Source organism: Tachypleus tridentatus, chromosome 12, assembly GCF_004210375.1.
Source record: "Tachypleus tridentatus isolate NWPU-2018 chromosome 12, ASM421037v1, whole genome shotgun sequence".
Lineage (NCBI taxonomy): Eukaryota > Metazoa > Arthropoda > Merostomata > Xiphosura > Limulidae > Tachypleus > Tachypleus tridentatus.
The window spans coordinates 13,336,108-13,363,597 of NC_134836.1; the positions used below are offsets into that span (position 1 = coordinate 13,336,108).

At 32.0% G+C, this 27,490-nt stretch overlaps 1 protein-coding gene across 1 annotated transcript; it reads right to left on the minus strand.

Moving 5' to 3' along the window:
* On the minus strand, positions 1 to 27,488 carry LOC143234849 (cuticlin-3-like). Its single transcript, XM_076472524.1, has 2 exons — positions 27,227 to 27,488; positions 1 to 3,280 (listed from the first exon to the last, which is right to left on the minus strand). The coding sequence occupies exons 1-2, from the start codon at positions 27,281 to 27,283 to the stop codon at positions 2,174 to 2,176; spliced, it is 1,164 nt and encodes a 387-aa protein (XP_076328639.1). The 5' UTR covers positions 27,284 to 27,488; the 3' UTR covers positions 1 to 2,173.
* Positions 27,489 to 27,490: the final 2 nt, after the last annotated feature.

Consider the following 27,490-nt stretch of genomic DNA (forward strand, 5'->3'; position numbering starts at 1 on the left):
TTTTCTGTTACAAAATCCAAAATAAAATTTTATTATTTAACCAGGATTAGTCGTTTACATGAAAAAAAAAACAACCTTACACCATCGAACCAAGAAATTACCAAGCTGTTGATGTCACTGTAAATCTATAAAGTATTATAAGGAGAAAATCTAAATAATTCATTTGAGGTAATTCATTTGACGTCATACATTATGCACAAGTAATTTAATATGAAACAAATAACATTTCATAAAGAAAACAATTTGAAGTGTGAACAATACAGAGTATTATGTGTCGCACATTATTTTATTCAGCAGAATTGCCATTAGCTCATCGAACTACATACGTATATTAATTGAAAAGTATATGTTTCTTTGCATTATACTTTCAGGAAGAAATCTCTTAAACATAGAAATACTTTTTCGATAGCAACATACATTTTACACGTGAAATTAACCAAGCTATTATAATTGATATACTTGCAGATAGGGTTTAGAAAATTTTAGTTCTAAACGTTGTACAGACAAAGTTGATGGTTACTTTACCATAAACAAAATTACTTCAGGTGAAGAACATTTATATACATGAAATGAAGTAATTTCTGAAATGAGATTTAGCTTATGGGTATCTTTAAAATTATTAATAGGTATTACTGGCGTAAACCAAGAGAGGAACTATCATTCCCCTTACCCTCTGGCTTCTGATTACTCCGCCTATGGCTGTCTAGACTGAATTATTATTACCCACAATATATATAAAAAAAATTTAATCATGTATTATGTTTTATATGAGTTCTTTACCTGGCAAGTTCCTATGGACTGAAGCTGGCTTTAGTAGTCTTAAGAAACTATTGGTATATAAGTTAGTTTCATCTTGTCAGTCGTTTTGTTAGCAAGGTTTGAAGGTAACATGTTATAACGCCTCCAGGAGAGGCAGCAACCATTATAAAACACATTTTTTAAATCTTAAGTTTTAAATATTATACTCTTAACGTATTGCTAATGTAGACCCCTGGTGTTAGAAATAAGACTAATTTGGTACCTACTTGATTAAAACATACTTACAGAGTGTTAAACATTAAGTATACAAGATATTCAAATATTCGTGTAAAAATCCTTTGACTGATCATCTATATCTTGAAATATCTATCTGTTTACTTAGAAAAACTACCCTTGTCAAGTTTTGTGGATGTGAAAAACTAGTCTTTAGATGTCCATCAAACTACAATATTGCATTATATGGTTTTGGTGTATTCGATAAAAGTTTCCTACAAATTACAAAGCACACGTTTTTAATTAACGTTACTTGCAAGCATCTCACGCGTTTTTAACTTAATGAGAGGTGATTTTTGGAACCAGCACAACAATTTTCCAGGTTTGAAAACAATTATTCTCTTAAAGGAGGTAAATTATGGGCAAGATAAAAGTAGTATAATTCGAACTCAAATAACTGGCTAATGGACCAAAGCAAACTAAATGCAATCAATGAATGAAATTCAGATATGATCGAAAAAGTAAGTACCCAGCTGTTATTTCTTTTGAGGTTGGTTACTGACACTACATTCTAAGAACTACATTTCCTGTTTCGTGTTGTTTTTTTTGTTTGCGAGAGTATGAACCATCTATTTTCAAACTAAAAGATTACGAGAATAATAACGCGCTTTGTTTTTTAACCTGAAAAGTTCACGGAAGTAAGAACACCTCGTTCTTAATGTGAAAAATATGAAGAAAACCATTATTATTAAAGTAAGCTGCTGTAGAGAAAAAAGTATTAAAACGAAATATTACAATGTGCTACAGATACGGTTTACAATTACCTGTGACAATAAAACATTATAGAATGTGCTACAGTTGCTGTTGATTACTATCCGTCAGAAAAGAATATTGTAGAATGTGCTAAAGATGCGGTTTACAACTACCTCTTAGAAAAAAATAATGCTACAGATCATACTGACCAAATCATCATACAGTAAATGTTATGAATACATCTTCAAAGAGGTACAGATACATAATATATATTTGTCTGCTACATAAAGACTTTTGTAAGATTCAGCACAAAGCATCAGTAAATCCGAGATATATAAAAGCTAGAATTTACAGGAATGTGTTATTCAGTTGTGCTGTTTTCACTTGAAGTATTTTACCACTTAGGTTAACTGGGTAAATGATTTGTGTCTAAAAGTGACTGTGAACATTAGTTCTTAACATAACATTCTTCGCATTTTTTCAGTAGCATTTGATAACCTTTGATTTTTTTAAAACCTATTACAACCACGCCAAAAACCAATATGAGAACCACTACGCCAACTGATCCTCCTATTACAAAGGCAGACTTTGACAAACAGTAATAGTCCGCTGCGGGAAATAGCGCCATCTCTAGATTTTCTTTAGAAAACACAGTTAAACTACGAATAAGATGTGTTGTTTTGACAACTTCATCGGTTTCACGTCGGTGTCGAGACGTTTTGTTGTTGATGTGAAGAACACAATGAGCATTACACTTCTTGAGGCAAACTTTCATGTCACAACGAATATAGAAGTGTGTGGTATCTGGTAGTTTGAAAGCTTTGAAGTAAGAATATATAATCAGATCAGCGCCTGTTTCACGCGTGTCACGTGTCTTGTAAAATGGCGTCATCATTTCAGGTCGCTTGACACAGCCATTCTCGTCGGTTAGAGCAACAGAAAATCCTTTATCGTTGGACGCCTCGCACCCCATCATCTCTGCGTCAAACCTATTAGTCGGATCTTGGAGATAAACCACAAGGCTAGTCTCATCTCCAACGTGTAAGTATCCAGAAGCAGGGGCTGCGAAGGGTCCCTTTCCTACTTGGACCTCCATAAGGGCATTGATGGTATCTTGGGTGAAAGTTACTGGTACTGTGAAAGGCTGGTAGACTTCGAAAGGTCGAGCAGACACAGTCTTCATTAATGTGTGACTCCATATGCACCTCAGACGCTTAGCTTGATCCCACGCCTCCTGAATATAAGGGTCATTCTGAATGATTACCGTATTTTCTAGATACATATCCTGGTCATGCGTTAGAATCTCGAATTGCCCAACTGTTCCACATGCCGCTAGAGGGATTTGAAATGTGAAACTTCTTGCATCTCGTGAGGTGGCGCTGACAAAACGACAAATATCGACATCATAAAATCCTTTGGAGTAAATAACTCCTCCAAAAGTTTTGTCAAACTCGACCGTCACTGTCATCCCATCTTTTGCACAATCTACATCCAGGTTCTCCAACTGAGGCATATCTGGAGGAAGCGCTCTCTGTCCGTCGATCATCAGCGTCACCTATAGAATAAAGTAAAATATCATGAATACAGAAATATTAAAATTGACTCACATAAATCTCTATTTATTTAATACACAATCAAACTGAGAGACTTTTGGTAAATTACATGTCATAACTGTTTGTTTATTTGGAATTAAGCACAAAGCTATACAATGGGCTATCTGTGCTCTGCCTATTACGAGTACTGAAACCCGGATTCTAGCGATGTGAGTCCACAGACATGCCGCTTTATTACTGGGGTCTGCTATGACTGAGGAAGCCCAAATCTCATTCATAATTAACGTATTTTATAGTTTTTGTAATATATCGTGTTAAAGATGAAGCATGCTACATGTAATTAGTACTAAGTACACCAAAACACTATTTTTATTGGTTTAACGAAATATGTGACTGATTTTACTATATCTACTAATCAAATAAAAGTTTCTATTAAAAAAAAAATATTAATGTAAACCGGATAACATATATGAATTATAATATTATAATTAGATATTTTAGACACAAACAATGGATAGTAAATTGGTTTCAATTTTTTGTTATGGAGACTTTTATAAGGTAGATAACTTATTAACTAATCAATACTGAATATGATTTATAATTTTTTTGTAAATTAATTTGATATTTATCGCTATAAAGTATCAGTGATTCTAGTTAAAATTGAAAATTTATTATGTAACTCTTTTATAATCAGAATATGGAACCTGTAATTGATGGTACGCGTCCTGTCGCCGAGAAAATTTGACCTGTAATTTGATGATGTGGATGCTCAATAGAGGTATTTAACAAGTAGCCTACACTTTACTCTGCTATGTTTTCCAGTTTCCAATCAAGTGTTGCGGTTTTCTGAGCTGAAGCATAACACACTTGTCTTTGATACCGTGTTACGTAACGCTATAAATTTTCTCGAAAACATGTCTGAAGAAAACGTAAACGAGAAGCTTCAAAGCCGTAAAGTTTTGGATTCGTAACTTTTGACAGAGGCCATGCTTACGATATTGAGAGCATATGAAGCTTTATCATATCTTGTTTTGGTGTTGACTACTAGAAAGGAAGGTTTGGCGGCATTGAATAAATAGGACTTGACATCACATGCAAATTCTATGTAAGATGAACAGTAAAATCCCACTATTAGTTTGTAATGAGTAGCCCAAGAACTGACGATGAGTAATTGTTGGATATCTCCTTTCCCTTTAGTCTATCAGTTCAAGATTATATGTGTCTGTGTACAGATAATCCCTGTGTTAGCTTTGTGCGAACATCTAGACTAACAAACAGAATGTTTAATGAATATGATATTCTTGTCGGACGAAACTTTGAGAAATAATTAGAGATGGTTTTAGAGACAAAATAAGCGACAAGAAACGATGCAAGTATGGCGACTATGTAATACAAATATATACGTTAAAAGTTCAATAAGTAAAAGTTTAGAGATTAAAAAATCCTTGTCTTAAAACAGTTCAATATAACAAGTCGAGGTTGACTTCAAAGATTTCAGAAAGTTGTTTAATATTTACCTTCACGTGAGAGGAGAGTGGGAGTCATCAAGTGAATTGTTCTAAAAACAGTTTTATATAAAAAAAAATACATGATAAAATCTGTGTTTTTATACCACAGGCTAAACAATCATGGAAATTATGATTATTTAGAGGAGAAAAACCATGAGCAAATCTGTGTTTGTATCTCACACGCCACGAAAACATGTAAATTTTGGTTTTATAGAAGGAAATGGTTCTCATCTAATTAATTCATATATTATAGATGTGAAGATTTCCTTTAGAAATATTCAATCCTTACGACGTGTTTGAAGATTTTTACATCAATGGTTCAATTCCTATTACAGTTTTAAAGATATAAAGAAATAATTAGTTCTTACCAAAAGTCTGAAGACTATGTATTGAAAGAGTCGACTCCTTTTATAAGTGTGAACATACATGCAGAAATAACAAGACTATTACACAGAGAAAGAATCAACACCTACAATAGATGTGAAATGTTCACGAGGATATATTTAACCTCTGACATAAGTCTGAATATTTAATATGGGAAGAATCAACCCTCTACTAAAGGGATAAAGTTTAATATCAAAATAAGTCACTTTGGTTGTTTTAGTAGCAACATAGAAAAATATTTATTATATATTAGATGGAGTACCCGTCCACTGGATGGAAGTTATGTAAATTCACAATTAGGACATGAAAAGTCGCTTCTCTTATGTGTAATTGTAAAAACAAATAAACTACAAAATGTTTTTTCCACATAGATCCAATAACTCGTCATCAAGATATCCAATAACTCTTAATGCCAAATTTGGTAAAGATTTATCAACAGGATGCGAAGTATTGTTTAAAAAATGCAAAAACGCCCATTAGAACCGCAAATGTAAAGCTGAAAACCTGTATGAAACCCCCTGCACAGACCTAATGAACTTCCACACCATGAACATGCAATAGACAAAAAAACGATACTATTATATTTATATACATATATTTATGGTTGTGTTGATTTAAACCCTTTTTACAGCTAATGCATTTAACCACTGAATAAGCTGTATATCATTAAACGAAAAGGGAGAATTACATCTGTAACATTTTAAAGGAAAATCTTGGAGAGGCATATCAGTATACGAGTACAAAGACAGATAACTTTCACTTGTTATCTTCCGTCACACAAAGCAAGCGACAATGGTTACACAGAATAAATGTCGTTGTAACCCTAACGTGTGGTTATATGACCCCTGTTATTATTTTTCCGCACTAAGGTCACCAGCAGTTCAAGTAGAAAGACTACCTGCTTACTAAGATCGTTTATTGGGCGTTGACTGAAGTCCTGGAACATAATGTCCTGAATCTAATCGACCAAATTTCCCAATGATCATAGCATAGAAAACCAATATATAAGAAACTATTAATAAAAAGTTTCTCGGTAAAACGAGATGTCAGCCATTTTACCTCAGTCGGACAAGAGTACTTGCTTTACATGATATCTGTATTTGTGTACAATTGTGTATCTCTTGTTTCACGACAGGGTGCTATGTTCAAATTATCTCGCGGCTTCTTTGAACTTATTTCCGGTCCGATAGTTTCAGCAGCTCTCCTGCAGCGAACCTCAGGAAGTAGTCGCAGTTGAGTGGCTGCAGTTTCCCCAGGATTATATGGTCTGAGTAGTGATATTAATATTGAATGAAAGAGTTACTGAAAACTGCAGTGAAAGCTACGATAGACATTTGTTCCAAACCCACTTATTTAACCATCAACTTCAGACGTTCGTTTTGTATGCTATGCTCGAAGCTATAGCTGATTTAGCGATACAGAACACACAACTACAAATAGTTCACTTTTGTTCTTTGTCATTTTTATGTGTTAAAACTGTTTATGGGGCTCACCATAAACACCTGAAGACTGTTATCGTAGTATTCCTATACATTAATCGCCACTGTATAAATTGGCCATATCTATCTGAAATCTCTTCCTGTCTACTGCTACGTCATTATTGTAGTGAATGACCACTATCACTTAAAAATTAACAAAATAATATACACTTTCGAAAATTAAGGGTAAAGCTTAAGGGTAATGACTTAAACATAAAAATATTCAAATTTAAGTTCAACGTTCGTAACCTTTCAACTGGATACAAACAGTAATAACAAAAATATTCCCATAAACCATCCTGAGACTGATAAAATAAGAAGAAAGAAAGCAACCTTATACTAACTGTTATAAAACATGTATAGAGTCGAAGTAACAAAGGCTTCTTTAAGAAACCAAACATAAAGGTTATTAATTAAGGAACGGGAAACTTTTAAGAAATCAAACATATCTGTACGTTATTTTTATATCACCAAAACCACTCTTAACTTGCCAACCTCAAATATAAATATAAGCACTTTGTGTTTTGTTTATTTAAATTCAACACGAGGTTTGCGAATTTATTTTTAAATTTGTGCTACACGTTACATTAATCCATTTCAAGTTATTAAACAAAAATAGTTTGTACTTTCCAACATTAATGTTTACCACTAAGTTTCGATTATATAGCTTATGTTTATCTTTTCACATTACTCTCAGAGGTAGAAAAAAAGAGTTTAGATTGTCAGAATAAACTGCATAAAAAGGACATAGAAGTAAACAAAGTGGTAAGAATTGCTATGAATTTGAAGCTTCTCTCCAATTGAGGTTTGTCTACTTGTCCTCTTTCTCAAATTGTGGCCAACTTATTGATTTTCTAGGCTAGATTTAAATAATTTTTTTATTAATTATATAGTTCTGAGATTAAGTTTCTAGCTTCTTTATTTATCAATTAAAACTTACTTATTATCCCCTTCCTCAAATTATGTTGTTGTTTTTTTAAATATTAGCATTAAACTTCACAGAGGTCTATTTGCGGTTAGACGTTCCAAGACTAGATAGAAGGTAAATAGACCACAACCATGTCTTGGGCTTCTACTGTCTGATCGAATAGTGGAATTTGACAGTCATTCTACTAGCGCTTCTACGGGCTCCATAGTCCGAACTACCTTTCTGCGGCAAGGGATGAGCGCTTTAAACTTTCAAATTCAAATTTCGGGGACGCTAAACAATGGGCTTTCTCCCACTGTGTCAAGCTTCTTATCATTATTGGCTTTTCTTCTTCGTTCTCTGATTCTGAATAAGTTTACTTTCTTGGCAAGTACATCAAACTATGGACAGTAACAGATAATTTCAGCAAGTTTCCTATAAATGTAAAACATAGATGCTTATTTTTTTCTAACAGTTTTGGATGATAAACAAGAATTTATATTGCAGGCAAGAACTAAAATCTCTGTAATTTGTTTCTTCAGATATAGTGATGTATCTGCTTTTGTTTGTTTAATGTACCACTTATTAAACACAGCAAACTTTTTATCTCTTTCCTGAAAAGTTGAAGTAAATTGATATATATAACAGGATACTAACGCCCATCGTTTTAAAACCTAAAGCAAGTTAACAGCAGAGCGACGCCCTGTGGCCAGTTTGTCGAACTTTGAATCTACGAATTCAACAACAAGAAAACGCTCCTTGGTTTGGGGCCATAGGCGCATTATAAGGGTGACAGTCAAATATATTCACTATGCGGTCAGAAAAGCGTAAACTAAATATTATTGAAAAGCTTGAGTCTCTTCTAATACATCGGTTTAAAATTAGGAATGTAGCTCTGACAGCCTTTGTTGCGTTGTGCAAACATCGAAAAACAAACAAAGAGCAGAGCAGTTGCCTGACGCATCCACGGACAATATAAGTGGTCCATACATAGTGCTTAACAATAGGACTAATGAAATACATTATACTTTACTAGATGTGAATTTTCTGACGAATATGAGTTGATGAATATGTGGCATTGTGGTGTCGTTAAAAATCTACGTCAAGTTAATGCGCTTTTCTAAAAAGTCTATTTCTATACACTATGTTATCTTTCACTTACAGTTAATTTAAGATATAATATCCAACCTTTGTAACTTCTCAGTTTTGATTGAAATTATCACTATCTGGATTAGTTTAATTTATTTCTATTGTTTAAAAAACGTGTTGTGAATTCTATTTTCCAATATGTAAAGGACAGCGGACACACATGAACAGTTTAGGATTCCCATTTCCATGGAAACAAAATGATTAATAATAAAAATCTTCATGCTTTTAAACATGAGTGACGTGTTTGAAATACCTGAGCGACAAGAGGTGGGATTCGGTCATTAGAAATTCTAATAAGCCTGTGGAATGTCTAGAGGATGAAACCCACGAAGTTTAAAAAAAAGTGACCTTAGCGCCCTCTAGTGCCACTCCCTTGCGGACATGCTCGTGATCAATCATAAATATGGATATATATATATATATATATATATATGTATAAGGAATTTATTATCCTTTAATGGAATTTACTCTAACAGTATATATTTCGTTACAGACGTACAACAAAAAGCTTACGCTTGAAACAGCATTTAAGCAAATGAAATATTTTTGTTGTTGTTTAAAATGAAGATTAACGTTTCAGTAAGATCAAGAATGTAGTTGTATATACAGTTTGAGAATCAGCACGAATAATGAAAGGCGGAAATCACGACAGATAACGCTTTGGTTACAGGTGTATCTCACATAAATCACTCTTCCACTACAATCAGCACGGGACCTTCGCCCCAGGTGTTGTGAGCTAAGAAACACGTGAACTTGAACTTTAAGATTCTTTAACAAACCTACAGAAAAAGGGGGCTTTATATGGCTACTGTACCCTGTAACCTCACTGCCTCATGTTTAGTGGAAGCGATTTATGAGTTTATTTCATTTATTTCTTTTGTTCACATAAGATCATGACTTTTATATTAAGGTTGCTGTTCCAAACTTGAATCAAAATGAACTTTTTCCAGCTCGAGTTTAATTTGGGAAATAATTAGGTTTATCTTCAAAATAATTTATAAGATAAAACAGTATTTTTTATTTCATAGTGGTCTCAGTGGCATTGTAAAATTTACTTAAATTATGTACTAATCAGATATATATGCCAACAAATACTTAATCAGAGTAATATATTGGTAGTACGTTTTGTGCAAAGTTTACAAGCTAAACTCTTGAGACTAATTCCATACAAAATGTATTGTTCTTTGCGTTTCTTTGCAGACGTTATTCTATATCATGTGTTTTACTCGGAATTTTCTTTTATTTGATATTTTTATTTATTCTTATTCAAGAGCAAAAGGATTTAAATGTCTTCAAATGAGGCAGTACGTAGGAGCAATCCGTAAGAACCTATTGAACAGTAAAATAGTTTACATGTCTTCAAAGCAGACAAATATAGGATTGGTTCATAAAAAACAGTTTAATAAAGAATATTAATGTGTAAATCATATAATTAAGTCATGTTGAAATGAAAACCATTTCTAATTTCCATTGTGTAATGATTGAAGAACTTGCATTTGTGTCTGTACGAAAACTTTTATAAAGTTTCAACAGATCTTACAAATAAATATTTTGTATTTCTAGAATAAATTATGACATTAAATAAAGATGGACTTGTCTAAGTTGTTCTGATGATTGCTAAAAATAAGGTAAACAAATAGTCAATTCTATGAGAAACAATAGGTCTAACCTACATGTAAACAACATCATAAATCATGTTATCTAAAAGAAATGTTTGAAGCTTTGACTCTTTAGTGATATTTAGAAGTTTTCCAAGTTTGGTACGATTAAAAACTACTTCATGAATGTTTTAAATGTAGACATCTTAACGGTTCCATGAACAATTCAATTTTCTTTATCAGGTTTGTTAATCAGGATATCTTCAGGTGTTCTCAGGTCGTGTAATCGGTCTCATTCGGTAAAAAAGCAACCAAAACGGTTTTTCATGTTTATAATTCGAAAGATGGTCAAGAGATAAACTTTCAATGCATATTCTAAGCTAGTCAACAGTTTAGTTAATCTTGTTTCGTGTTGAGGCCCATGCACCAAGAGCCACAAATTCAACTAAACTGTGTTTGGGTGGAGAAACAGCAAATTACAGACTGACAGTTGTAACATTTGTGTGTGTACGTGTATGTGTTACCTAACTGACAACTGGACAAAGTAACGATGATGAGAAAAACTCCCTTTGAAATTAAGCTCAACTAAAAGGTATTTTCTTTCTGAAATTATTTATTGTAGATGATTGACATTCAAAGTTTTAGGTGCTTTTTTAGAAAAGGACATAAAGAAAACACCACAATGAGCCATATTATTTCAAATATTGGAATATTTCCATTTAAAGTAAACAAAGTATTTTCAGTTTGAAGTTCTAAAAGAAACAACTAACGTCAGAAAAAAAATCTCAAATTAGTAAACTTTGTCTTTTCTCTCAACGATCTGAATATATAAGTGTTTTTATTACACACATGTATATAGTATACATAAATGTAACGATTTAGTACATGATAAAATTCATAATTACTGTGCTATAGCTTTTTAGCCGCCATAGTTTAGTCCAAAGTATTGATACTGTTAATTTAACTACTTAGTATCAATATCAGAACTTTGAAGATATTTATGACTAAATAAAAACTTTACTTTAGTTATTGAAAATGTTTTCATATCGTCCTTAAAATTTCATTTAGAGAAGGTTATTTTCCGGGTTTGGAATATTTAAATGTTCTTACAGATACCCCTCCATTCACACAATAAAATCCCTCAAAAGAAACCTTAAATAATTTTGTGCTACTATCTTAAAAAGACTAAAATAAAGTGAATGTTGGCTTTATAAAATGAAGGTGATTGTGTTTTTCTGCTTGTTGTTAAGCGAAAAGCTATATAATGAGGTATTTGTTCTGTGCCCGTAACAAGCATTGAAGGTTGCTAAGATACTGAAGTGAAAGTGGTAGTATCTTGCTATCCTTATTGTGATATTGTACTGTATTAAGTGTCATATGCTTCATGCTGTATTAGCGTATTATATATACTCTATTAACTGTCACATGTTTCCTGTTGAATTAGTGAATTGTATTGTATTAAAAGTCACATATTTCTTTCTCTATTATCATATTGCACTAAATTAATTGTCACATGTTTCCTGTTGAATTAGTGAGTTGTATTGTATTAAAAGTCACATATTTCTTTCTCTGTACTTTATTAACAATCACGTTTCACACTATCTAAATGTAATGTACTGTATTAACTGTTACATATTTTATGCTGTATTGTAGTATATTAACTATAATATGTTTAGTACTGTATAAGCGTATTATACTATATTACTGTTATAAGTTTCATGCAGTATTAGCGAAATATGAAGATATGCTCAGGGAAACTTCTTCCTGGCTTTATTATAAAAAATCAAGATCACTTCGCTTCATAATGTAAAGCTACCGAAAGGTTTAAACATAGGATTTAATTCACTGTTGATCAAAATACGGAAGATTCACAAACGAAAACTAATTAAACTACAATAACAACTTTATAATCTAACCAACCAAAACTAGTTTCGTGCACACTAAAGAAGGAACCATTTCAGTATTCTAGCTAACTGGAAACAGTTTCGTATACTCTGTAACACAAATAACTACGATAATCCAATTATCTAGAAACAGTTTTGTACAAACTGTGACACAAGTCACTACGACAATATAAGCAACAAAAAACAGTTCGTACAAACTGCGACGAAAATAACTACAATAATCTAAGTAACTAGAAACAGTATCAAACAAATTGCAACATAAATGACTAAAATAACTTAAGTAACTAGAAACAGTTTCGTATAAACTGTAACATAAATAACTACCAATTTCTAAGTAGTTAAAACAGTTTCATACAAACTGCGACATAAATAACTACAATAATCTCAGTAAATATAAACAGTTTTATATAAACTACAATAAACTAACTAACCAGAAATGGCTTCATATAAACTGATATAAATAACCACAATAAATAAAGTAACAAGAAACAGTTTGGTACAAGCTGTGACACAAATGACTACACTAATCTAACTAACTAGGAGTGTGCTCGCTTATAGCAAAGCCACACGGGCTATCTGCTTAGCCCACCGAGGGGAATCGAACTCCTTATTTCAGCGTTGTAAAACTAACTGGGAACACTTTCATATATACTGTGAGACAAATAACTACAATAATCTCAGTAAATAGAAACAGTTTTATACAAACTACAATAAACTAACTAACCAGAAATAGTTTCATATAAACTGATATAAATAACCACAATAAATAAAGTAACTAGAAACAGTTTTATATAAACTTGAAACAATTTAGTACAAACTGTGACATAAAAAACGACTGTAATCTAAGTAACTAGAAGCAGCTTCATACAAACTGCGACAAAAATTACTACAATAACTTAAGTAATTAGAAACAGTTTCAAATAAACTGACATAAATAACTACCATAATCTAAGTAACTAAAAACAGTTTCATACAAATTGCGACATAACTAACTACAATAATCTAAGGAACTATAAACAGTTTCATACAAATTGCGACATAAATTACTACAATAATCTTAGTAACTAAAACCAGTTTCATACAAACTGTAACATAAATTACTACAATAACATAAGTAACTTTAAATAGTTTCATAGACACTGCGACATAAATTACTAAAATAACTTAAGAAAGTAAGAACAGTTTCATATAAACTGTTACGTAAATAACAACAGTAATCTAAGTAACTAAAAACTGTTTCATCGAAACTGAGATATAAATAACTACAATGATCCAAGTTACCAGAAATAGTTTCATAAAACTGCGAGATAAATGACTATAACAATCTAAGTACCCAGAAGTAGTTTTATAAAAACTAGAAACAGTTTAGCACACACTGTGATATAAGTAATAAGAGTAATTTAAGTAACTACAAATAGTTTGATACTAACGGCAAAATAAATAACGACAATAATTTAAGTGACTCGAAACAGTTTCATACAAAGTGCGACAGAAATTACTACAATAACTTAGGAAACTAGAAACAGATTCATGTAAACTTTGACATAAATATGAACAATAATATAAGGAATAAGAAACAGTTTCATATAAACTGTGACATTAACAAGTACAATAATGTAGGAAACGAGAAACAGTTTCATATAAACTGTGACATTAACAAGTACAATAATGTAGGAAACGAGAAACAGTTTCATATAGACTGTGAGATAAATTACTGCGATAATCTATGTAACTAGAAACAGATTCCTACAATCTGTGACATAAATAACTACAACAGTCTAAGTAACCAAAAATAGTTTCATAAAAACTGAGACATAAATAACTAGAATAATCTATGAAACTAGAAACAGTTCCATAGAAACTGGGACATTAATAGTTACAATAATCTAATTAACCAGAAATAGTTTCATACAAACTGCGACAAAATAACTAAAATAATCTAAGTACAGACAGTCTTATACAAACTGCGATATAAACAACTACAGTAATCTCCGTAACTAGAAACAGGACCCGTCATGGCCTAGCGTGTTAAGGCGTGCGACTCGTAATCTGAGGGTCGCGGGTTCGCATCTCCATCCCGCCAAACATGCTCGCCCTATCAGCCGTGAGGGCGTTATAATATTTCGGTCAATCCCACTATTCGTTGGTAAAAGAGTGGCCCAAGAGTTGGCGGTGGGTGGTGATGACTAGCTGCCTTCCCTCTAGTCTTACACTGCTAAATTAGGGACGGCTAGCACATTAGCTCTGTGCGAAATAAAAAACAAACAAACTAGAAACAGTTTCATATAAACTGTGATATTAAGTACAGTAATCTAAGTAACTAGAAATAGTTTCATACAAACTGAGATATAAATAACTAGAATAATCTAAGTACATAGAAATAGATTCATATAAAGTGGGACAAATATAACTACACTAACTTAAGTAACTAAAGAGAGTTAAATATAAATATCTACGATAATCTAAGTACCTGGAAACAGTTTCATAGAAATTGTGGCATTAATAAGTACAGTAATCTAAACAACTAGAAACAGTTTCACATAAACTGTGACATAAGTAACTACAGTAAGCTAAGTACCCAGAAATAATTTCATATAAACTGAGACGTAAATAACTACACTAATCTAAACAAATAGAAACACTTTCCTATAAACTGACATAAATATCTACAATAATTTGAGTAAACAGAAATAGTTTAGCACAAACTGTCACATAAATAACTACAATAATTTGAGTAAACAGAAATAGTTTAGCACAAACTGTCACATAAATAACTACAATAATTTGAGTAAACAGAAATAGTTTAGCACAAACTGTCACATAAATAACTACAATAATTTGAGTAAACAGAAATAGTTTAGCACAAACTGTCACATAAATAACCACAATATTCTAAGTAACTAAAAACAGTTTGATACAAACGGCGGCATAAATAACTACAATAATTTAAATAACTATAAACAGTTTTATACAAAGTAGAAACAGTTCAGGACAAACTGTAACATAAATAACTACGGTAAGCTAAAAAGCTGGAAACAGTCTGGTACAAATTACGACATAAATAACTACAATAATTTCAGTAACTAGAAACAGTTTTGAACAAACTGTGACATAAATAACTACTTTAATCGAAGCAAATAGAAACAGATTTGAACAAACTGCGACATAAATAACTACTCTAATCGAAGCAAATAGAAACAGTTTTGAACAAACTGCGACATAAATAACTACTCTAATCGAAGCAAATAGAAACAGTTTCTTATAAAGTGCGACATAAATAACTTAAATAATCAAACTAACGACAAATAGTTTCATAGAATTTGTGACATAAATAACTACAACAACTTAAGTAACTAGAAAGAGTTAAATATAAAGTGTGACATAAATATCTACAATTATCTAAGTAACCAGAAATACTTCCATTCAAACTGCCACATGAATAACTAAAATAATATAAGTAACTAGACACAGTTTTACATAAGCTACAAACAGTAAACTGCGACATAAATAAGTATAATAACTTAAGTAAGGAGACACAGTTTCATATATACTGTTATAAAAATAACTACTACAATCGAAGTAACTAGAAATAGTTTTATACAAACAGCGACATAAACAACTACAATAATCTAAGTAACGAGAAACAGTTTAATATAATCTTTGACATTAATAACTACAATAACTTCAGTAACTAGAAAACATTTCAAATGAGCTCTGACTTAACTAACTACCACAATCTAAGTAAAAAGCAATAGTTTCATACAAACTGCAACTTAAATAACTAGAATCATCTAAGTAGCTGGAATCAGTTTCATATGAACTGAGATATAATTGACAAGAACACTTAAGTAACTTGAAACAGTTTCATACAAAATACGTCATAAATTACTACAGTAGCTTAAGTAACTAGAAACACATTCATATAAAGTATACATAAATAACTACTATCATCTTAGTAACTAGAAACAGTTTCTTAGAAACTGTGACATAAATAACTACAATAAAATAAGTAAATTGAAACAGTTTCATACAAACTATGTCATAAATTACTACAATAACTTAAGTAACTAGAAACGGTTACATACAAACTGTGACAGTAATAAGTACAATAATCTCAGTAACAAGAAACAATTTCATACAAACTGCGACATAGGTAACTACAATAACTTTAATGACTAGAAAGAGTTTCATATAAACTGTGGCATAAATAGATACAATAATCTAAGTAACTAGGAACATTTTTTTACAAACTGCGACATTAGTAACTGGGGTAATCTAACTAACCAGAAATATTTTCATATAACTTGGGATATAACTTACTACAATAATCTAACTAACCAGAAATAGTTTCAAATACCTTGTGACATAAATAACTACAATAATCTAACTAACCAGAAATAGTTTCAAATAACTTGTGACATAAATAACTACAATAATTTCAGTAACTAGTATCAGTTTAGTACAATTTGTGATATAAATATCTGCATTAATTCAAGTAACTAGAATGAGTTTCTTACAAACTGCGACATAAATAACTACAATAACCTAAGTAACTAAAAGCAGTTTCATACAAACTGCAAAATAAATAACTAGAATAATCTAAATATGTGTGTGATTTCTTATAACAAATTCACATCAGGCTATCTGCTGAGCCCATCGTGGGGAATCGAACGTCTGATTTTAGCGTTGAAAATCTGGAGCGATACCGCTGTAGTAGCGGGGGGCTAATCTCAGTACCTAGAAACAGTTTTATACAAACTGGGACACAAATAAGTAAAATAATCTAAGTAAGTAGACACAGTTTCATATAAACTGAGATATAAACAACAACAATACTCTAAGTAACCAGAAATGGTTTAATAAAACTGCGACATAAGTGACTACTACAATCTAAGTAACTAGAAACATTTTCATACAAACTGAGACATAAATAACTACAATAATCAAATGAACTAGAAACAGTTTTATATAAACTATGACATGAATAAGTACTATAATCTATGTAATTAGAAACAGTTTTTTATAGACTGTCATAAATAACTAGAATAAATTAAGTAACTAGAAACAGTTTTATTTAAACTGCGACATAAATAGCTACAATAATCTCAGTAATTAGAAAGAGTTTTGAAAAACTGCGACACAAATAAGTACACTTATCTAAGTAAGTGGAAATAGTTTCATATAAACTGAGACATAAATAATAGAATGATCTAAATAACTGGAAACAGTTTCACGTAACTGAGACATAAATAGCTACAATAATGTAAGTAACCAGAAATAGTTTCGTACGAGCTGTGACAAATAACTACAATAACCTAAGTAAGTAGAAGTAATTTTTTACAAACTGCGACATAAGTACTACAATAATCTAAGTAACTAGAAAATGTTTCATACAGAGTTTGACTTAAGTAACTACAATAACCTATATAACCTGAAACAGTTTCATATAAATTGTGCCATAAATAGCTACAATAATGTAAGTGGTTAGAAAGGGTTTAATACAAACTGTGACTTAAATAACTGCAATAACTTCAATATCTAGAAACAATTTCATAGAAATTGTGACATAATTAACTTCAACAATCTAAGTAACTAGAAACTGTTTCTTGCAAACTGCGACCTAAATAACTTCAATAACTTAAGTAACAAGAAACAGTTTCATAGAAACTGCGACATAAATAGTTTGTTTTTGTTTGTTTTTTAATTTCGCGCAAAGCTACTCGAGGGCTATCTGCGCTAGCTGTCCCTAATTTACCAGTGTAAGACTAGAGGGAAGGCAACTAATCATCAACACCCAACGCCAACTCTTGGGCTACTCTTTTATCAACGAATAGTGGTATTGACCACCACATTATAACACCCCTACGGCTGAAAGGGCGAGCATGTTTGGTGCAACGGAGATTCGAACCCGCGACCCTCGGATTACGAGTCGAACGTCTTAACACACTTAGCCATGCCGGGCCCGCGACATAAATAACTAGAATAATTTAAGTAACTAGAAACAGTTTGATACAAACTGCGACATAAATAACTACAAGAATTTAAGTAAGTAGAAATAGTTTCATACAAACTACAATATGAAGAAAGTCAGTATTGTAAGTAATTTCTTTTTTTTTAGTCCGTGACAACAAAAGGAGCAATATTCAAACTACTTATTCTTATGGACATTGTTTCCTTACAGTAAGCAGAAGAATACTCAAACAACGAATCGGGCTTTGTGTATTGTTTCCTGACAGCAATCAATATGGTACTAAAACAACTTATTACTGTGCATTTTGTATCTTGACAAACAACTCGTTACTTGAACACTTTCTCTTTCCTGATAACAAAATACAGAGTACTGAGTCGTTTGAATACTATTCTGTTTGTTTTCACAATACATAGTGTAGTGTATTGAGTTGTTTTAGTAGTATCCTGACTGTTGTCAGGAAACAATGTACAGAGTTCAATGAGTTGTTTGGACACTAGCCTAGGTGTTGTCAAATAAAGTCTAGTTAATTGTTTGCTTGAGTATATGTTTTCTTTTTGCAAAGCCACATCGGGCTATCTTCGAACCCCTGATTTTAGCTTTGTAAATCCGTAGACTCACTTCTGTCCCAGCAGGGGATTTGTTTGCTTGAAGAAATCCCATCCTTCCAGTGAGCCATGCACATATTTAAACTGAAAAATAAAATTGAAAGTAGTCTTTGAAATGTAGAAGTAAACAGGAAGAACTGCAAGCCAAGATTAACTCACTTTCGTAAAGCCATTCACTATAGCCGTGAGCGTAGGTATCGTGAAACACGTGTATTTCTATAGACATTTGCTTAGGGCTAAGCATTGTACACCTTTCCTGATATGAATGTAATTAGTTGAATAAAAAAAAAAATGGTTGTGCTTATCGAAACAGTTAGAGTTCAAGCATGCACGAACACAGTTGGCTGGAGCAACTATATTTTGACTGAAGGTTAGAGTGAAAAAGGAAAAAAGATGTCTAAATATAAGAGTGTTAAAAACGAACAACCAGAGCAACAGATGTAACCTAACACTCAATATGAGCAGAAAGATGAACAAAAAATGCTCCTTCATTGAGTATTTAAATATACTTTATATTATAGTTTTTATGTTATTCTTGCAATATAATATTGAGGTATTTTTTTCTACTATTCAACACAACTACGCGTGGTTCTAAATATAATAGATATATGAAGTGTGGTAAATTTAAAGATAATGAATAAAGTTTCAATTCTTCAAAAGGAAGCGAAGGCCACCTAGCGCAGTAACACCTATTTTAACCACTCACACTACTTTACAATAGGGTGTTGTCTGTCGTTTAGTTATTAGGCATTAAAATAAAAGTTGCAATTTGCACTGTCGTAACGTAAGTAAAATGTAAGCATGCCATGAACCACGAGAAGTATTATGCACTCTATAAGCTACAACACCGCATGACATATGAACTTTAAAATAAAAAAAATAGTTGTTACTTTTAAGTTTAGTTTTATAAACTGTTGGAAGAGAACACTTTCGGGGGCCCTGCAGAAGTGCATCTAGTAAGATATGTTTCTCTTTCCCTCTTGCCATATGTAACTAAATAAGATACTAATAATCTTTATGCAATGAATACCAACAGAAGCTATTTGATGAATTTCGAATCATAAACATGTAACAGAACTTCTTTTGTAATCTGCTCAAGGTGAGCACATAGTAGGGGCTATTTTCTAATATTAATATAGTGAACACATAGTAGAGCTGTTTAGTAAAGTATGTATGTAAAGTTATTTTGTAATCTTTGCATTGGTGAACACATAGAATTAGTGTCTATTTTCTAATATTCATATAATGAACACATAGTATGAGTTATTTTGTAATGTTTGCATGGTGAACACGTACTTTAAAGTTGTCTCTTCAACAATTTTTGATTACAGGCTACGTTCATTTAAACAACGTTTAAACAGAAATTTCGAGACTACTACACGCTTAACTTACTTTTTTAAGTACCTGAACACGCTGACTAAATTACTGATAAAAAGACCCACTAACCCTCAATGCTTAACTCACTGATACCGAACTGGACATCGCACTAAATAAGTAATTTACTGATTAACCAATTAACTCACCCTCGCAATTTTTATTATTTCTCGTTTTCTTTATATTGCACGAAACTACTAGATATTGCGTCATTTACCTCTTGGCAATTTTTTCTTGCAAACAAGCATAAAAATTAGAATAACTTTCTTCTTGAATTGTGAAATCTCTTCAACAATCCTAATACGCAAATAAGACAGCATATTGAACTGTCCATTTATCATGTATTTTTTTTGTTGGTTTTATTTTCTGAGGATTATGGTATACAAATAGGATGACCTCTTTTCCGTTATTGTGACTTGTTATAGTGTCATTGGTTCTCCATATATTTGTGGTCGAACAAATTTACTGGCTTTTTCAAAGAAGATCACGATGAATGCCCTTTTGTTGGATCGCATATTCTTCTGGATTCAGCAATTTTGTTAATGATACATTTCAATTGAGTGTTATTATGTTATTGAGTGCGAATAACTAACTGTTATTCTTAATCTAAGGATAATTATATTTTATTACTAAATATTATTTTTGATAACACTATAATAATATTTTAATAATAAATGTCGATCAAGTTCTTAATTTTTATTTAATATTATTTTACTGTAAAATATAATTTATATTTGATAGTCTCCGTAAAATAAATAAAATGTACAATTCTATCTCAAAGCTATGTAGAAATATCTTAAGTTCTGAGTTCATGAAATATCGAGAATATGATTAAAATGGAGTGATCCCTTTACTGTCATTTATACTCAGTATTTTGTAACTACATATTTCTCAAGTCTTTTTTTTATATATAATTCTTTACACTAAAGCCATTAAATTGGGCATTACAGAGGTCGCTGACCGTCAAACAACCCTATAGCCTTATTCTTAAGGAAAAACTTTATTGCTTAAGTTGTTTATTACCACATAAAATAATTCATATGATACTGAATATCACGTGATCGTGTGAAACAAAAACTAGATAAAAAATACTGCCAATAAATGAGTCAACAATCTATCGCGATGAATAAGAAAAAATAATGCCGATTAAGAAATGAGAAGAAACATCTTTAAAAATCTCCTGATTACAACACCATGGTTTCTATGTATCATGAAACTAACACCTTACTTCGTTTTGCGTTAAACAACAAGCTTACTGAAAACATTTGTTATATTACTATCAGTAACAACTGGAAATCATGATGTATATCATATGAAATGACTTAGTTATTCAGTATAAAATTTGTACCAATATAAATAATGACGCCTTTAACCACAGTTAAATTACGATAACAAAAAGCATGTTGAGTGAAATATGTATAAAACAATTGTAGAGTAGGAATTCCTTGGAAAAATAACTTCAGTAAGGGTTTATACAAGATGGAGACAGCCTTGAAGATCTTAGTAGTGCCTCGCCGGAAACATGGTACTAACCTATCATGAAACAGTACCACCGACGTGGTATTAACCTATCACGAGACAGTATTACAGACTTAGTGCTTACCTGTCATGAGATATTTATGCTTTTATATCTATTAAAAATGTTACAGTTTTGCTGTTATACATGTAATCGATGTTACAGTTATGTTGTAATATATACTAACACTGCTACAGTTATGATCTTACACAATAGGTTTTTTTAATTATGATGTTAAACTGTTGGGTGATCTTCCAGTAATGAAATAGAAAACCTAGTTATAATAATGCAGAATTAGGTTTATACTGTGATGCAACAATATCGCATTCTGTGTTACAAAAGGAAATAAAATACTGCCTTTGAAGTATCTTACCACAATATAACACATACCAAATGGCTCACTACTACAGAGAAAGGCTCTAAAGTAAATCAGGGACCAAGAATAAGACATCTTTTAGTTATCTCTACACAGCAAAAATATTTTAGTGTTATATAAGCAGGCACGTTATAAGTCTGCTGGTGCAGCCAACTCAAGGGTTCCAAACGTGTAATTTTGAAAATTCCGTTTAAAGTTAATAATACATATATGTTATAAAACCAATTTCACCATTGTGGAATTAATTTCCCAAGATTGCAAAGAAATAAATATTTAGCCTATAGGGTTTTGACTTTTGTCTGACAAGTTCACTAGGTAAAGAATATTATTTGTATCCAGCTATTAAAAGGTACACTAATATTACAAAAGATGACTTTTATTTGACTGTTAAAGATACAATAAACATTATAGAATATGATTTTTATTCAGCTTCTAAAAAGTACACTTAAAAGAATAGAATCTCATTTTTATGTAGCCTTTAGTAGGTATATTAAACAATATTGAATAGAATTTCTATCCAGTTATCGAAATGTACGCTAAACAATATAGAATATGGTTTTTATTTGTTTAAACCTTCTAAACAGCTTTTTATTTTGATGTTGTGGCTTTTTATCTTCCTACTATTCAAGGTTAAAGCAAAAGCTATATAGGAAGTGCCATATATGTACCAATAGCAACGCTCCAGTAGGAGACGCATACCTACCAATGTCAGTACTTTAGAGAGGACGTATACATGCTTATGACAGTGCTCTAGAGGGGGACATATATATACCCATAGCTGTGATCTAGAAGATAAACAGATACCTGATGATGGTAGTTTTCTAAAGGAGTAGATATACCAGTTCATGGCAGTACGTTGGAAGTGAGAGTTAACACTCCACCTGACAAGATGTTGACACCTTTAATCAGATCAATGTAAAAAATATATACATACACACACACAAAAACACAAGCTTGAAAAGTGTGAACCGAAGTCAGTCGATACACAAGTAAGGTTCTCTTTACTCGTTTTGAAAACCCAACACTAAAACAGATTTAACAAAGTGCCTAATACACGATAACGCAGTATTTAGACGTCATCATGTTGGATTGGCAATTCACCGCAGTTATCAGGTTTAAGGTACAAACGAATTTTTCGGTTACTTAAACCTCCTTAGCTGCAGGAAAAAAATCAAAAACAAGAACAATTTGGATAATTGAAAAAATGTGCTTGTTAGTCTCACATCTGAAACTTGATAAGTTTCAGACTGATATTAGAAGAAGTTATTCATAATTGGGAGGGCCTCACATTGGTGACAATTGTTATGTATGGAAATTACTCAAATCATTTGTTGGTATCCTCTTGTAAAGATAGTTTTACTCGTGAAGAAATCCGTTCTGGTAATCAAATCATTTTAGCTAATGTAAAGACGTCATTAACAAACGCATTGCTCAGCTGAATAAAGATTTCCCTCTTTCACTGCTCAGCTCATTAAAGACGAACTTTTTTTTGGTTCAGTTGAATAAAGACATTTTTTGGCTTCTCAGAGCTCTTCGTTTTAAAAATTCATCATAAAGATTTCCCGAGCTTCTCTACTATTACACAAAACTGATCTTACATCAACGTAATTTGACGAATCAGTGCTTATAAAAATAGTTTTGCGATGAATCACGATTCATTCTTTCAGTGGGGACTCGGTCCCTGGGATCAACCTTGTAACCGTTTTGTGCTTATTATAATTTTGATGCTATAACTTTTAAATTAGTAAATTTCAGTAAGTATTACAAGACTTTCATACGCAAATATCAGACTTGTTTTATCAAGTCTCAGTGTTGTTAATCAACGATTGTGTTATGCCTTTTTTTCTCTTGTTGCCTATCAGGCATGCAAAGTAAATTTAATTTTAAGATTAAAATGTTTTACATCGACCTAAAGAATTTCAAATTTCACATGTGATACTGAGGTTTCTAAGAAAAAAAGTATTTTATTTTTACGGGTTCAGTATATCTGACCGATCTCGTAACGACCATGATAATTAGAAAATTAATATAAATTATGTGTTTTTTCGTTCTTGAATGACCAAAAATTAAAACAAGAAAACATAAATATGTAGACTACATAGCTTAAATCTCGTGACATTATACATTATATTAATTTGTTATTTTTATTATATTGACCTTTAAACAGTGTCTGGCTACCAATACGGACGTTACAATGACACAGCACAAGTGCACTCATGCTACTGTGTCCATTAATATAAAACTGACCTTTACTCTTCATAGAGTGACCAATCTTGGCTGTGGTTTAGTGGACTAGGATTATGTAAAACAGTCATATTTCAATTATTACACATAATACATCTATATACATTATTACTATTTACAAATAACTTCCAGTTATGACCTTTGTACTTGTTTGCTGCTTGTCTTACCTTGCCAAGCTTTTAGAAATGTTGCACCTGGAGACTGTGAAATGAAATACTTTATTTGGTTTTCTCTCAAGCAATCAGTTACTCAGTCGTGAAACAGCTTTTGATAATATGTAATGAGTAAAGTTAGAATTGTGATAACGGATATTTACCATAACGTGCATTATGCACAAAAGTCTCATCTCGCGCAAGCAATAATCAGTTTTACTGTAGAGTCATGAAACAGTTGCTTTGGTATAACATAATTTGTACGTTTGTATCTTACCATGGAGTCGGTAACAACACCGTTTCCCTATGTAGTCTAATTTGTACGCCAGTATTTCACTGTGAAGGCTCGAAACAATTGCGTTATTCCGAGTAATATAATCTATACGTTCGTATCATACTGTGGAGCCGTTGAACGGCACCTTTTCTCTGCGTAGTAAGTGTATGGGCCAGTATGTTATTGTGGAGGCTTGAAGCAGTTTTGTTGCTCTGTGTTAATTAAAGGTATAACACTGAAAGGTGGCGAGGCATTCAAAAGCAACAGTCCTAAAATATATGACAAAAATGACACAAAGTACAGATGATGTCTCCACATTCTTTTCAATTTTTCGGTTTCGGATTCAAAACCAGAGAAGTTTAAAATAGCTATCTGTGCATATTTTCCTTGTTTAGAACCTAGTGAGTTCAGTATTTCTATCAACATGAAGAAAAATAATCCCCTTTAAAACTTCTATAATAATTCCAGAATTTTTTTCAAGTTTCAGGGCCTGGCATAGCCACGTGGGTTAAGGCATTCGACTCGTAATCCAAGGGTCACGGGTTCGAATCCCTGTTGCACCAAACATGTCCGCCCTTTCAGCTGTGAGGACGTTATAATGTGATGGTTAATCTTACTCTTCGTTGGTAAAACAGTAGTCCAAGAATTGGCGGTGGGTGGTGCTGACTAGCTGCCTTCCCTCTAGTCTTACACTACTAAATTAGGAACGTTTAGCGCAGATAGCCTTCGTGTAGCTTTGTACGAAATTCAAAAGGCAAACAAAACAAATACTGCCTTACTCGCGGAATGTATTGGTAGGAGGAGGAAAGATATTTAATTTTTATATAGTTGATATCATGTCTCATTTTAAGTACTCCATCCCAGAAGCAAAAAATATAACTTATATAAATATTTTAAGTTACATTAGAATAACTTTGTAAGTTTTGTTTCAACACTCGATGTATACAAGTCTCAGAGTGAGACACGACAAGATTGTTCAAATGAATAATCTTAAGAAGCTGTAAAAAGTGGAATTCAACAGTGAAATGTATGGAATATTATAAAAATAAAGAACTTAACGATATACATATGAAAGTAACGAAATAGAAGATAGAATTAAAACATCAACGTATTCTTTTGCTCTCAGTGCATTTTTTTAACAATGTAATTATTCAAGATAGGAAATCAATAAATAAGAAAAATAGATAAAAGTCATTGTAAGTTATTTCAACGATAAAAATATCAAATACGTTTAAAATTTAGTTGACGACACAAATTCAATTCATGTTTTTTTTTTTTTTTTTGTGTATAGTTAAGCACAAAGCTTAACTATCTGAAACTCTGCCCATAACTGAATCTGAAACCCCGTTTCTACAGTTATCTTGTTGTGCCACTGGGAATTTACCATTTATGAAAATATGTCAAAGACGTAACGTTTTAGAAAATAAAGACCGGAAGAAACAGAATTGTATTTTGTTTAACAAGAGTTTAATTTGAAAATTTAAAATTTTGAATTCAGATGACGAAACAATTATCGACATAGAAGAAATACGTGCAGTATTTAAAGAAGTAGGAAAACCACTATGGTTATATGATTAAAAAGAAATGTTCGAAATACTGAACCAGCGGTATTATTGAAAATTAAGAATCACTATTACACTTGGTAAGAAATGTTAAACCTTGTACATGATTAAAGTAAATTTTGAGTATTAATGAAATAAGTTTTACAAAGAGGAATTTTCGGTAAGTATTTGGTGAATACATCATAGTATATACAGCTATAAACAATAACAAAAGTCACGCTCTGAAAGAAAAATATAAAAACAGTATTGGCCTGGTGGCGAGGATACTCGACACATAATTTGTCGGTGGTGGGTTCAAATCCCATCATCGAATATGCTTGCCCTTTTAGTCTTTGTGGCGTAATTGTTAATCCCATTATTTCTTGTCAAACTGTAACCCAAAAGTTGTCTGTATAGGTGGTGTTAACTAGGTAGCTGTCTTATATATGTAAAAACAGCTGGTATGGATAGAGAAAGCACTATGCAGAGGAGCGAACAACGTTTAGACCTTCTTCGGTCATCGGTGAACCTGACGATGAACGAAGAAGGTCTAAACGTTGTTCGCTCCTCTGCATAGTGCTTTCTCTACTCATACCAGCCGTTTATACATATATAATTTTCTCTACAAGTGGGTTTTCTCGTCATCATGGATTATAGCTAGCTGTCTTCCCTCTTGTCTTCGGGTGAGACAGCAGCAAATCTACAACACATAAATAAGAGTTTCCATTCTTCTTGGTGGGTATAGAAAATAGCCCGATATAACTTTGCTTTAAGACAAAAAATATACACACTAGTCTATCACTTATAAATTAAGGGCGGCTAACAAAGATAGCTCTCGAGCAGCATTGCATTAATTTCAAAAACTAAAAAATAAATCAGTAAATGAGGATAGTTGTAAACCAGTAATAAATACAACTATTTCTACTTACAGTGAAACAGAATTGAGACAAAATGAACATTTTATTACCTTTAGAAGACAGATACCGAAGTGTAAGATAATTCCACGCTTTCCTGGTTGCGACATGTTTGAAAAACTTTGACAGTTTCAGCTTTTGATTTAGCAGAATTGGATACTTTATTTTGTCGTGAATCACTGATTGGTTACTTCTTAGAACTGAAGTAGAAAATTCCAAAATTTGTATATATATTTTTTTCACGTGATTGTTAATACGCAGCTGCAACTTTATAAACTCTGGATGATCGCGCTGATACGCGGTACCACCGTGTGCTG